This window comes from Lissotriton helveticus, chromosome 6 (assembly GCF_964261635.1).
Source record: "Lissotriton helveticus chromosome 6, aLisHel1.1, whole genome shotgun sequence".
In the NCBI taxonomy this organism is placed as follows: Eukaryota; Metazoa; Chordata; class Amphibia; order Caudata; family Salamandridae; genus Lissotriton; species Lissotriton helveticus.
The window spans coordinates 933068094-933081859 of NC_136067.1; the positions used below are offsets into that span (position 1 = coordinate 933068094).

A 13766-nucleotide genomic window follows, 5' to 3' on the forward strand; every position below is an offset into this window, starting at 1 on the left:
ACCCTAAAATCTGTCTAACGATTCAAAACTTTAGTCAACATGAATTGTCTCTGGAGCGTTAACTACAGATCAGACTCTAAACCATTGTTTTTTCAATCTATTGGTTTAGTTTATTTGGGATTTTACTGATAAAACATGAAAATATGTAGAATTAAAGATTATCCAAAAATCACAAACTGCCGGTCTGGCAACTGATAAGCAAATATACAGCCGGCATCGTTTTGGTTAGTGCAAGATCCTTCAGAAGGTCCAAGGCTGGTGTCAAATTTTGAATGCATGTAGCTCCTAAAAGAGGCAGCAGCCTTTTATGCCTAGGGGCATGGTTGACAGAAAAATTATCACATCTTAAATTAACAAAGCTTGGTCAGCAGTCTTTCTGGAGAGATCACTTACAACACAAAGTTAAGAAGGTTCAGTTCCAAGACGCCCATCCTAAATTTAAAGAGCAATGTTTTAGCCAAAACTAAGGTAACATCATCTAGAAAAGTGGATGCAAGGATTAGGTTTTGGATTTGTGCAGTATGCGATCTAGAAAAGGCTTGACTTTCAAAGTGCATTTAGGCAACAGAAAAGTCTTGCTCTAAGTGTCATGTTGGCATTTAAGAAGTGGATTCTCTTCTGATCTTGTACGCTCTCTTAGCTTTAAAAGTGGTGTCAGATGATATCCTATTGGGAGGTAATGAGAGCGACCAATCTGCCTCAGCATATCACTCCATAACCATCTGAAAAGCTGCAGTTGATATGAGTCAGAACATCGCCAAGAGCATCCTTGAAATGGCTAAGTTCTGGTACACCCAAAACTCTTGTCCAGTGCAATAAGGGCTTAAGATTTGCACAGGATGTTAAATCAGTAATCTCCAGATGTAGGTAAAAGGGAAGTGTAGGTGTACTAGGTGGAAGTTTCTGCAGTCTCTTTAAAAACCCTCTTTCGACTGTTGACAACCATGAAAGATTTGAATTGACACAAGTGCCCCACCCCCTTTTCTGCTGCAAAGCGGGCTGTTGCACCCACCCTTTATGCCAATATGTTTCTCTTCTTCCAGACTAGCGCTGTCAATGGTGAAGTTATTTCTCTCACCTTCGTGTGGTAAAATCATCACTTGTTTTGTTTTCCCTACATTAACTAATGACTGCCTAGCAGAGACCTCCGATGACGGATACAATGATGAGGAGCACAGTGACCCTGCTGCAAACCTTTTGTCCCATTATGGGAGTCCTGGAAAAGGCATGGGTGAATAGGGTCTTCACAAATAAAACAGTTAAAGACTATCCTAAATATGCAGCAAGGGCTGTGATTCAGGTAAGGGACTCATTACAAGTGCCCAAGAGCTTACATTTGGGCGGTACACAAGTTGCCAACCTCACTGGAATAACATGACCCACTGGTTTACTGTGGATGCAGTGTGGGACACCTGGGCACTTGGCCTGCTCGTAGCAGGTAAACTATCCGGGTCAAACTGTGGGAAATCAAGGAATTACTGGGTGAATTGGGTGAGAAATTTCCAATACCCCTGCTAATTCCTCATTTCTGTAGGCACCATGTAAATCCCTGGTAGTTCTCCTACTGCCCCAACGGGAACTGAAATATCAGGGTATAACGGAGGTACTTGGATCATGGCCACACAGATAATCATTCAGTGGTACCTGCCTCGAAAGCGGGATGTTAACACTTTACACCCTCAACTGCAAGAAATGGGATACTCTGGACTCATATTTGGAGTATGAGGGTTTTATAAGGATAAACTCATTGTTCCACAGTATAACTCAAGCCTCAGAACAGGAGTGGATGTCAAAGCAACCCAGGCTGACACAAGTACTAATATAATAATGTACAATTAGATTTTAATGTGAAAACACAGTATAACCACTGGAGGGATTTGAAAGAGCCAGTTTTAAATATTTCAGAGAATCTGACTTTTTTGGCACTTGATATCGCAGAGGACACCATGTTAACACTGGACGATGCTTTCATTCCTTCAATGCACTTAGAGGATGAGACAGATCTTTGGTGCTGATTCAGTGGATGATTGCTAGACAGGCTTTTTAAAAGAGGCGGCCATTTTAAAACAAACTCCCTTTGAAGAGCGTGCGCACCCCTGTAGACCATCACCACCTAATGTTTGGGAATTTAGTTTTCATGCTTTCCGAGAGCAGTCCAGAGGTACAACTAACAATAATGAAAACACACCAGAATTAGAAAGGATGCATTGGCTTTTTGACATTAGTTTTACATTTTACAGATTTAGAAAAGCTCTTCAATCTCTCATAGGCAACCATGAACCAGCATCAATGATGGAGCTAAAGGACATGGCAGCACTTCAGTGTCATAAAATGGTGCGTCATTGAATGGCAGATGTTTGATATTTTATTTGCATATGTCTTTTAAAATCACAAACCGGATAAGACATTTTGATTGAGGGATTGATAAGCTGATGCAGAGCCCAAGATCATCCTATATCTAGAAAAATAATAGAAATCCTGTATCTACTGCAGCAGGACTTTATGAAAGGGATGGTAAAAAGACAAATGCATGTGGCATGAAGATGTGCTCTCCCATAGCATACTAAGAGAACTACTTTCAGCTACACACGAAAGATGCCAATACCCTTTCGCCGCCCATGTCCCCCCCCCTAACTCTCTGAGACAGCAAATATGTTTTTGGTGCTTTCCGTAAACTCTAAATAAATGTATTAAAAGATAATTGATAAGTTCATTGCTTCTCTATCAAAGATTAACAAAATTAAACCATTGATCTAGCAGATTAATTCAAGTTAGACCCTTATAGATGCATATATGAGCGTGAAATGCAAGAACACTTTTTCTAGGTATACTCTTACATGGCTATAAGTAAGAGTAAGTAAACCTGATAGTTGGAAAAGGGAGATCAGGACAGGTAACTTCTTTGATGCCACATTCAGACCTCGGAGCTACATAGATTGCAGATTAGCTGTCGATTGGGATTCTAAGAGTTGTTTCTTATCAAAGTAGGTAAATAAATATGTGAATTGGTATGTACAACCACATTAATTATTTTAAATATATTTGTTTGGTTTCATAAATACCTCACAATACCTGAATATGACAAAGAAAGTAAGCAAGTAGGTAAGGTGGCAAAACAAAAATCAAGCCCGTCCCTTATTTCAGTTTTTGCTACTGAACAAACACAGTACCACTCTTAAAAAACACATATTGGACACAAGACTGTGTAGCAATTCAGCAATAAAATGAACACAATATAGACATTAACCTACCAAAATCAATATCCAGCAATGCTGCATTTGCACCTTCTACCAATATTTTCTTCGGTGGACCATGCAGAGCCTCGTGCATGAAATAAACACCATCTCTCACCATTGGCTTGACCCTTTCTATATAGCCCTGAGTGAAACAAAGTCTTATGAAAGAAACTGTACCAGCAGACTGACTGGAACTTAAGAATACAACATCAATCAGCATTATTAAGAATAAGTTACTCACCTCTCATAGGATTTTAAAGACCCCTCTAAGATTTGGTGAGCACCTCCTTCAAGCATGTAGTATGAGGGTACTACTGTGCCAAAGGTAGAAATAGTCAGACTAAAGATGAATGAGGAGTCCTCCCATGCTACCCTGGCCCTGCACCAATGCATGACTCTCCCTTCATTTTCCAGAATTTACATCAACCAAGTGGATGCACCTTCATCATTGCTGGACCTGCGCGATGAGAGAGTGGGCGGTCGTGAATGGGTGGGCTTATGATGAAATACAAATTTTACCACAAGAAGTGAGTAATTTATCATTACCTGTACATTTACCGCCTAAGCACAAAATGTGTGAGAACATTACTGAGAAGGAACCTTATGGGACAGGGTTAAAAGTCACTGGCAGCACGGATCAGTCTAACACATTCTGAAGGATTGTTTGGTCCAATATTATGTCTTATATGGTGCTTTTGTGCTGTACTATGGATGATAGTGATGGGAACTGAATAGCTTTTACATCTGTCCGTTCATTGAAGGCTAGGCCTGTACATATTAGTGAGAGATACTGACAGGACAAAGTAGAACTGGGAGATATACTTCATCATCTGGCAGACCATGGATGTCTTGGGAACATATTTCCCAGATGCAGCAAACTAGTTTTATTTGTATTATCAAAATAACATCTTTATCTCTTCTGAAATATAAATTATGGAGGATCCCTTCCTTCTGGGTTCATTTATACTTTGGAAGATTGTGTGAATGGAAAAGTTACTTACCTTCAATAACAATATTTCTGGCAAATAATCTTTATGTAGATTCCTCCACTTACGAATAACTATCAAAGTGCCAGAATGGTCGGGAAAACATTTACCTAGTAATAGCTCTTGGCGTCACCAAGTAGCAACCAGGGGCTTTAGATAACCCCACTCGTATGATGTGACAGCATCAGAGTAGATTAGGTACCAACGTGTGTCAGTTGCTGGTACTTTTTCTGAGCCCATCAAGATGTGTGGAGGGAATGCAAGACCGGATCAGCAACCAATAAAGCACATAACATGCTTGCATACCGTGGGTTTTTATTATGCATTGAATTGAATTGAAATAGTTTTTTATAAAGCGCGATAGTTACCCGCAGGCGTCCTATCGCTAGTAATTAACAAGTGTGTATGAGGAGGGGACTATGTTTATCTACTGAACAGGAGAGTTTTCAGTTTTTTCCGAAAGGGAAGAAGATTGGGCTCTGAGCGGAGCGAGAGGGGAAGGGAATTCCAAAGTCTGGCTGAATTCACAGAGAAGGTTCGCCCTCCACATCTCGCTCTTTGAAACCTGGGGTTGCTCACTCGGAAGGCATGTGACGACCTAAGCTGTCTGGTGGGAATATATGGATTAACCAGGGCGTGATTTAAAACGGCTCCTTTCTTCCAAAATGCACGGTGAGTAATACACAAGCTTTTGAACTCGATTCTTTCCCTAATGGGTAACCAGTGAAGGTCTTTAAGTTCAGTTTTCACGGGTTGGCGGCGAGGGATGCCCAGGAGAGTGCGAGCGGCACAGTTTTGAGTTTTTTGAGGGTTGTTTGAGGTGCTCCAAGGTAAAGGGCGTTCCCAAAATCTAGCCGAGAGAGAATAAGGCCCTGAATCATGATCTGTTTTGCCTTTAGAGGGAGAAGTGGAAGGATTTTGCGGATAAGCCTAAGAATACCTAGGCAGGTAGCTGACAATATTACTGCCTGGCAATTGAATGTGAGTGTTTTGTCCATCCAAATTCCCAGGCTTTTAATGGTATCCTTAGGTTCTGGGGCTGAGCCCAATGAAGGTGGCCAGATGGAGTCGATGGATTTTAACGGGGAGTTACCTAGTATCATTAACTCCGTCTTGTCTCCATTTAACTTTAAATATGACTGAGTCATCCAGGCACAAACGGCTTCCATACAGCCCTTTAGATCACTTGGCTGGGTTAGAGGGTGATTCAATGTTACCACCAGATGGGTGTCATCAGCGTATGATATAATTTGGACACCGAAAGGGCGGATCATCTCAGCAAGGGGGCGCATGTAAATATTAAACAGCGTGGGGCTCAGGGAGGAGCCCTGAGGAACCCCACAACTGAGAGGTTTACTGGGTGATGTGACATTACCCTCACAGACTCGAAAAGAGCGGTCTGACAGGAAGGATTGAATCCATGCTTTTGCCTTAAAACTAATTCCTAGATCAGAGATCCTCTGTAAAAGGATGTCGTGATTTACCATATCAAAGGCGGCACTGAGGTCCAATAAAATAATGGTGCAGTGCCGCCCTGGTCAGTAATCATTCTAGCTCTTTCTGTCACTGCCAAGAGTGCGGTTTCTGTCCCATGCATGGGGCGGAACCCAGTCTGTGACATGTCCAGTAGATTGTTAATTTCTAGGAATTCTGTAAGGGTGTTATTTACATGTTTCTCCGCGATTTTACTTATCCAGGGTAGTAACGAGATCGGACGATAATTTCCTGGATTCCTCTGGTCTAGATTAGCTTTTTTTAGAAGGGCTCTCACTATTGCCTGCTTCCAACCTGGTGGAACAGTGCCTGAAGATAAGGAGGTGTTGATCAGATTCGAGATGGTAGGCAGGATGGAGGGAATGACTGTCCTCAGGGACTGAGCTGGGGCTGGATCAATAGGAGATCCAGACTTCACCTGGAGCATGATGGTTTCAAGGGTGGTAGGTTCCAATGTTGGAAAAGTCTCCAGGGAAGCCGAGGAGAGTGAATCTATCTGCAGTGAACCTGCTGGGATAGTGGGAACATATGAGAACGATGAGCATATTGTAGCTATTTTACTGTGAAAAAAATCTGCTTGCTCATTGCAGCGAATCTGTGCTCATTGCAGCGAATCTTGGCATTAATGCATGGCACTAACTGATCTGGGGAGGAGGAAGGGCAGTGAGGAATCTGCAGATAGTATGTACCCGACAAATATCGGTGTCAAAGGTAAGTAACTTTTTATTCTAATGAATACATAGTGTCGCAGATTGTTCACTTAATGAACGAGACCCAAACCAATCCCTCCATGGGAGGTGAGATTTAGTACTGCTTATTAACCAACAAAGTCTTGTAACCAAGGAAGTCAAGCAACACAGCCATGGCCCGACTGAGTGCTCTGGGTGTGAGGCAGTAATCTCTAGCAAAAGAGTTCAAGGATGACTACGCGGCAGCCTGGTAGATATCAGGCATGGGGATGCCTCTGGTGAGGGCTGTGGAAAGTGCCATAGCCCTAGTGGAGAGGACACTAATGACCTTCACAGGATCCTTTATTGCTAGAGGAAAACAGATCATGGTAGAGAAGATGCAAAAAGGTGCATTTGGTCATTGCCTTTCTCTTCCTGGTTTGTGAGAAGCCCATCAAAAGCGGATCATACATGTTGTTCCATCAGATGGGGTTGATGTAGTAGAAGTAACATGCCTGGGGTCCAGCCTAGCCACTCTCACTTACTCCTTGTTTGGAGGAGGAATAGGAAAGAAAGATGGAAGCCTAATAGACTGGCCTCAATGAAAGTAAGAAAGCACCTTCTGTAGGAATGATGGGCAGGTATGAAGGACCAATTTAGATAGAACATTATAAAAGGAGGGCACACTGAGAAGGCCCTGAAGTTCTCCAACCCCATGGGCAGAAGTTAATCGCACCAAAATAACTGTTTTCAGAGTGACAAGTTGCACCAGACAACTGTTTTCAGCTCTAGAGGGGATGCCATTTGGAAATTTAACAAGATTCAGATCCCACTAACAAAGAAAAAAGAAATGTGGGAAACAAGAAAGAAGAAAGAAAGAACAGGCACCACTGAACAGTCCTTATCCGCCATTAACCACCACCTGGGCCAGTGGTGTTTCATACAGGAGTTTGACCCAACCAATAAAACCCGCGCCGAATCCAAACTTGGCGAGTACCGCCCAGAGATAAGACCACTCGATTGTATCAAAGGCCATCGTGGCGTCCAAGGACGCCAAGATGGCCGGTTCACGCAGCGTCAGGGCCCTTGCGAGAACACCATGCAGACGTCGCAAATTTAATGCCGTGTTACGGTGCGGGATAAAACCCGATTGATCCGGATGAATCAGGTCGCTAACAACCGTAATCAGACGATTAGCAAGCAGTTTGGCGAGGATCTTGGGCTCCGCATTTAAGATCGAAATGGGTCTATATGACGAGCAGCGATCTCGTGGTTTACCCTCCTTATGGATCGCCACAATGGTTGCAAGACGCTGATCTCTAGGGAGGGAGCCACTATCTCGCGCAGCCAAAAACATATCACGGAGATAGGGAGCTAAAGTATCAGGGCGTAACTTATACAGTTCCACAGGAAGGCCATTGGGACCCAGAGCCTTGCCGGAACGAAGGGAGCGTAGCGCGAGAGCCACCTCTTCCACCGAGGGCGTGGCATCCAAACAGTCACGATCCGATTCCGACAAACATGGAAGTGCTACATCCCGAAGCAACAAGTGCGAATCCTCCTCGGGCCTGTCGGACACCGAGGTATAGACCTCACGAAAATAATCAGCAAAGCATTCAACAATTTCAACAGGATCAGTTACACTCACACCACCGCATGTCTCAATCACCGGAACCACTCGATTCGCTCTCTCCCTTCTGTCCAGCCAGGCAATCAATTTTCCTGCTTTATCACCCACATCATAGAGCCGTCCCTGCTGTTCCCTACTCATCGTCTTTGCCGCATCAGTAACCAAAGTTTTATATTCTAATTGTTTAAGGCGGAGGACATGTAATGCTTCTCGAGACACCTCCCGCTCCAATGCAGTCTCCAGGTCTGTGATTTCAGTCTCGAACTGAACAATTGCCTCATTCTTACATTTCTTGGCACACCCCACCAAAGACAATGCCTGTCCCCTGATCACAGTCTTAAAAGCTTCCCACAACGAGACAGGCGAGGATACCGAACCAGCATTCTCAGTAAAATACATATCAAATGATTTAATCAATTCAGTGCGAGTCTTAGGGTTGAGGAGATACCAGGGGTTAATCGGAGCCACCCTGCCTTCGGCCCCGATGCTAAGTTTAAAATGAAACCAAATAGGGGAATGGTCCGATATACCCCGGGCCAAGTGTCTAATCTCTCCAACCGAAGGGGACAGTGCCGCTGGTATCAGGATATAATCCAACCTTGAGAGACTACCATGAGCTCCCGAATGGAAAGTAAACTGTGTTTGCTCTGGATGCATTAGTCTCCAACAGTCTACGAGTCCCAATGTTTCCAGGAAGTCACCCAAGCAGGATTGCGCAGCAGGAAGATCCCGGGGGGGATAGCGGTCCATCCTGCCAGATATGACGGAGTTAAAATCACCACCCAGTATCAAAACACCCTCCGGGAGGCCCAGAACCATCCGCACCAGGTCCGTAAATGTCCTGGATTGTAAGCCCGGGGGGACATAAACCGACACCAGCGAAACTGGTTTTCCCTCCCACCGCCCGACAAGTGCAACATATCGACCCCTGGCATCAAGGATCACATCATCAACCTCGAGGGGGAGGGAAACCCTGAGCAGAATACCCACTCCTCTAGAACTAGATGTGAATCCAGAATGGGCAGCAAGACGATAACCCCGTCTATTAAGAGCGTGACTAGTGTTTCCTACCAAGTGTGTCTCTTGTAGCAGAACGACATCAGGCGAAAGGCGCCGCAACAGCTGCATAACCACCCCTCTCTTTATGCGATCCCCCAACCCATTCACATTCCAGCATAATACCCTCAACCCTCTACCCCATCCAGATCCACAATGAACTCCCATCGCAAAATGAGCATCACACCAATGTCAAAAATAATGAAAGTACCTTGCCTTGAAAAAGAAAAAGAAAAAACGAACAATCCCAGAACATATCCTTCCCCCGCCCCAAGGTTCCAAACACAACTCCCCCCCACCCTGCACCCCTGCACCGACTCAAAAGCCACCCCAATTTGCAGTGTGCCTGTCGCCCTAACAATTACGAACAAAGAACTAATCTACACAAAGAAAACCCCAGAGGAGGAAAGGGTCCCGCCATCCCCGCAACCTCCCAAGATACGAATGGAATGATCAAAAAAGTCAGTGAGCCTCAGCTGGTCACGTTGAGTAGTGTTCCGGACACAGGCACCATAATCATTCTTGGTCCATCAGTCCCCCTTCAGCACCACCAGCATGTTCCTGGCCAGCACGGCGAGTCAGCAAAGTGTCCAACCAATCACTCGCTTCCTCAGGCCTGACAAAGAAGAATGTTCAATTGTCATATTCAACACGCAGTCGGGCCGGGAATAACATAGCATATTTTAGTTCCATGTCTCTTAGTCGCCGATTCACACCTTGAAATCCCATACGTTGTTTATGGACCGATTGAGAAAGGTCCGGATAAAAGTTCACAGCAGCGTTCTCGAACTGCGTAGGGCCGCTTGTCCTTGCCGCCTGCAAAATGGCGTCGCCATCTCTAAAGTTGAAGATCCGTGCAATGATCGGACGGGGGGGAAAACCGGGCTTCGCCTGTTCCCCTGGCACTCTGTGCGCACGTTCGATGGCAAAGAATTTGCTCAGGCCCTTGGGTGCAAGATGATTAAGAATGAGGTCCTCCACTCGAAGATCAGTGGCAAGGGAACTAGAATCTTCCGGGACCCCAATAATACGCACGTTATTGCGCCGTGCACGGCCTTCAAAATCCTCCAAGCGACGAGCAAAAAAGTCATTAGCAGATCGAAGGTTGCGCACTTCTGTTTGCAAGTCAGACACATCCGTGGTAAGGCTGGATGTCTTCAGGTCCAATGACTTCACCTTTTCATTCTTCTTGGCCAGATCAGCTCGAATGAGGTTAACATCAATAGCCACCGTGTCCAACTTTAGAGCCAAGGCTTCATACTGTTGGCCAATAGAAGACTGAATACCAGCAATGGCGCCCATCACGTCCTGTAGCGTTAAGTCTGCCAATACAGTAGGATCGTCGACAGCCTCCTCCCGAGTCTTAGGTGCGCCACCAGGGGATCCTTTAGAGAGTGTATAGCGATCCATGACATTCGTCTGGGTTGAACCTCCACGGATAGTGGTCTTGACTTTCCGTTTCTCACCCTCAGGCTTGCCCGTCATGGCGAGTCGGGTGCCCCGGAGGGAGGCTTGGGATCTGGTCCAAATGGTTCCTTAAAATTCAAACACAAGAACACAGGAGGCAAAGTTGAGCCAACGGAGCCCATAGCCAAACAGTCCCCAGCTCGAAGCTCAATGAGCTGGCGTCGGAGCTCGTCCGATCAACAGACACACCTCAGATATGGGGCAGCACGCCGGAGAAACGAAACCGAAAGTGAAGTGAGGCTGTGATCTGATCCCCTCAAGCCGTTGTTGTTAAATTACGACCTGGGCACTGCTACAACTCAAGGTCCAGGATGTTCTATGGAGAAGGCCGCAAGTTTCAAGACGGCAAAACTCGGGGACCCTGCGTCCGATTCCGACCCAAAAACCTGCTAGTACATCAGCCCGGTTGTGTCTTCAATGATCTTCCATCAAATCAGGATATTGTCAAGGATAAATGCGGAAGGCAGCGAGGGTCCTCGGGAGCCCTGTGCTCACGCGGCCATCTCGGATGCGCGCGAAGCTCCTCCTCGACAAAATGACATCTTTGATTACAACACCATAGTCATACACACTATGGAGTTGCTGTGTGTACACAAATGGAACCACAGCACGAAAATAGGGGAATCCTTGGAGGCAAGTGTAATTGTGCATGCTGAAAGTTATATGGTGCACAGTTTACAAAACACTAAAGTTTGGTGTGAAAGTAGTGCTCTTTGTTAAACAAGGTAGAGGCTGAGCACACATGATGTGGTTTGCAGAGTAATGATTTGATATGCGTGACAGGCTAAAGAGGTTGATGAAAACAGATTTTCCACCAGTGGATATACAGCAATGTCCTCATGTTGAATAGCAGCAATTCAGTGGTATTCTTAAATTCTATGCAGCAATGATGTTTATAATATGTGGCTGTTTATTTCCAGAACTTTGCTTAGGATTTTGGGGCATTGCAGATTTGAGAATAATATAGAATATGGAGGCATTTGACTTATATGTGGTTTATCTCAAAGCATTGCTCAAAGGTTCTATGCCATGGTACCGTTCTCAGGAATGTCTGTAATGTATTTACTTAACTATGGGCAGTGACACTGGAATTGTGTGGCAGGAGAGGGTCAAATTATGCGGCAGGGTTGTGTAGTGTTCTTACCTTGCCTATGTCATTCTCCCCTGTTGCCATGGACATGCATTCCCACAGTGTTCTCTATTGGAATATCTTTACCGTAGCATGTTACTACTTGAACTGTTAGTCGGTTGAACTTGTGTGCTGAAGGATGAGGTCTCTTTACTAGATGATACAATAAACATCCTCAAGCAAGACTACTGCTTCCTGTTTTACTTCCATGTACCCATCACCTCATTTTGGTGACGATTGGTAACCTACCCTACTACATCAACAGAGACCTCAACTCAACTTTTCTGCATATTTCTACAAAACGAGGATTTCACTTTACAGAGCTACCTCATCGCAGAGCCTGAGCATTTACTCACCTTGGTTCCAGTCTCTTCCTGTGTTGTTTAGTGGAGCTCCTGTGCAGTTCCTGCCGACTCCACTTCACCTTGACACACATTATCGACTGTTGGCAGACTTTGATGTCTCAGGGAGGTTTTCTGCTTTGCTCTTTCCCTCTGCTGTGTCACTCAAGAGTCGCTGTTATCGTGCCGACTCTGTGTCCCGGATTTCAACGGGTTCCGCTGTGCCTGCTGTCCTGTCTCCTTGGCACTTCATCCCGAGGTTTCGCTGAGTTCCCTGTGTTTCCTGTGCCCACCGTGCCTGCTGTCTCGACTCCTTAGTGCTCCACCCCGGAACTTCGTATCCTCCCGGTGAGGCCTATTAACACTTCTGTTGCAGTTGCTTAGCAACCACAGCCGCCTGATCGTGCCTGACCGTGTCATCTCTCCCCGACGTCACGTAGGTATCATCCTACGTTCCAGGCGCTCGGATCTTTCACGTTAATGTCATTACATCATCAGACACTTCCGCCATCTTGGGTCAGTTTGCACTTCCCGATCCCGGTGGGGAAAACTTTATTGTGATTTTCTTTGTTGGATCAGTTGATTACAAGGTACTGCTTTGGTTAATTTCTTCTTATCCACGCTTATCTGCACAGCTTAGCCCTATAAAACCCACTTGTCTGCAGATCAGCATCAGCACGCATAACAGATTATACTTTTATGATATCTTCTATTTACATGCTGATCTGCACAGCATTGCTACCATTACAATAAAAAATTTGCAGATCAATATCAGCACGTTTTTTTTGTGAATAAAGATAAACTCATTAAGTTTTTGGGAATGGCAGAATTTTATAACAAATGTGTTCCTAGTTTTGCCCATAAAATGGAAAATATCAGGGCTTTGTTTAAAAAAAATGTGAATTCATTTTGGATAAATTTTGTAGTGACTTGTTTGACTTAAATCAAAGAATGTTTGAACAAAGCACCCACTCTTTCTAGCTTTGACCCCTCTAAAGAGTCTTTTATTATGATGAATGCTAGTTGCAAAGGACTGGGTGCTGTACTCTTACAACCTGGTGAAAAGGTAGACACCACTGTATTCATCTCAAGGCCGCTTAGAGGTTCCGAGAGCAACTACTCGGTAGTTGAAAAGGAGGCTTTGGCTATTTATCGGGCAGTTCGTAAACTTAAGACATTTTTGTGGGGCAAGCGTTTTACTGTGATTTCGGGTCACAAACCTTTAAAGGAAGTATTTGAGAAGAAAGGAATTGATTGTGTCTCACACAGAAAAAGGAAAATGGGTGGTTGCGCTACAAGATTTTGAATTTCTTGTTTCTTATTTGCCAGGAGCTAACAACATCCTTGTGGATTGTTTGTCTAGACTCGGTGGCGCTGCGGTTTCTGATGGTAGTGATGATGACTCTTTTGCTGGTAAAGACTCTGGAGAGGATTTTAAAGTTTGTGTAGTCACTGAAGAAGTATGGAACGCAGGTTTGAGTGAAGATTCAGTTTTACAGCAAGTTATATCTTTCGTTGGTGATGGGTGATGTGAGAAACGTAAGTGTGATGATGAGGTTAAAGGATTCTGGTGCGTCAAAGAAGAGTTATCCTTTTCCAATGGACTTTTTTTCAGAGGAAGTAGACTTGTTGTCCCATTGAGTTTGCGTCATAAGTTGACAGAGATTGCACATGCAAGTCACATGGGTATCGCAAAAACAAAGGAAAGGCTTAGAGAAGCCTATTGGTGGCCAGCAATGGAGACACAGATTGAAAGGTT

At 44.6% G+C, this 13766-nt stretch overlaps 1 protein-coding gene across 1 annotated transcript in view; it reads right to left on the reverse strand.

The window, feature by feature from the left end:
- The window catches only part of ADSS2 (adenylosuccinate synthase 2), a 379820-nt gene that overhangs the window by 94139 nt on the left and 271915 nt on the right, over positions 1–13766 (reverse strand). The window contains exon 8 of the mRNA XM_078648576.1: positions 3252–3378. Within this exon, the coding sequence (XP_078504702.1) occupies positions 3252–3378 (127 nt within the window). The remainder of the gene's footprint in view (positions 1–3251; positions 3379–13766) is intronic.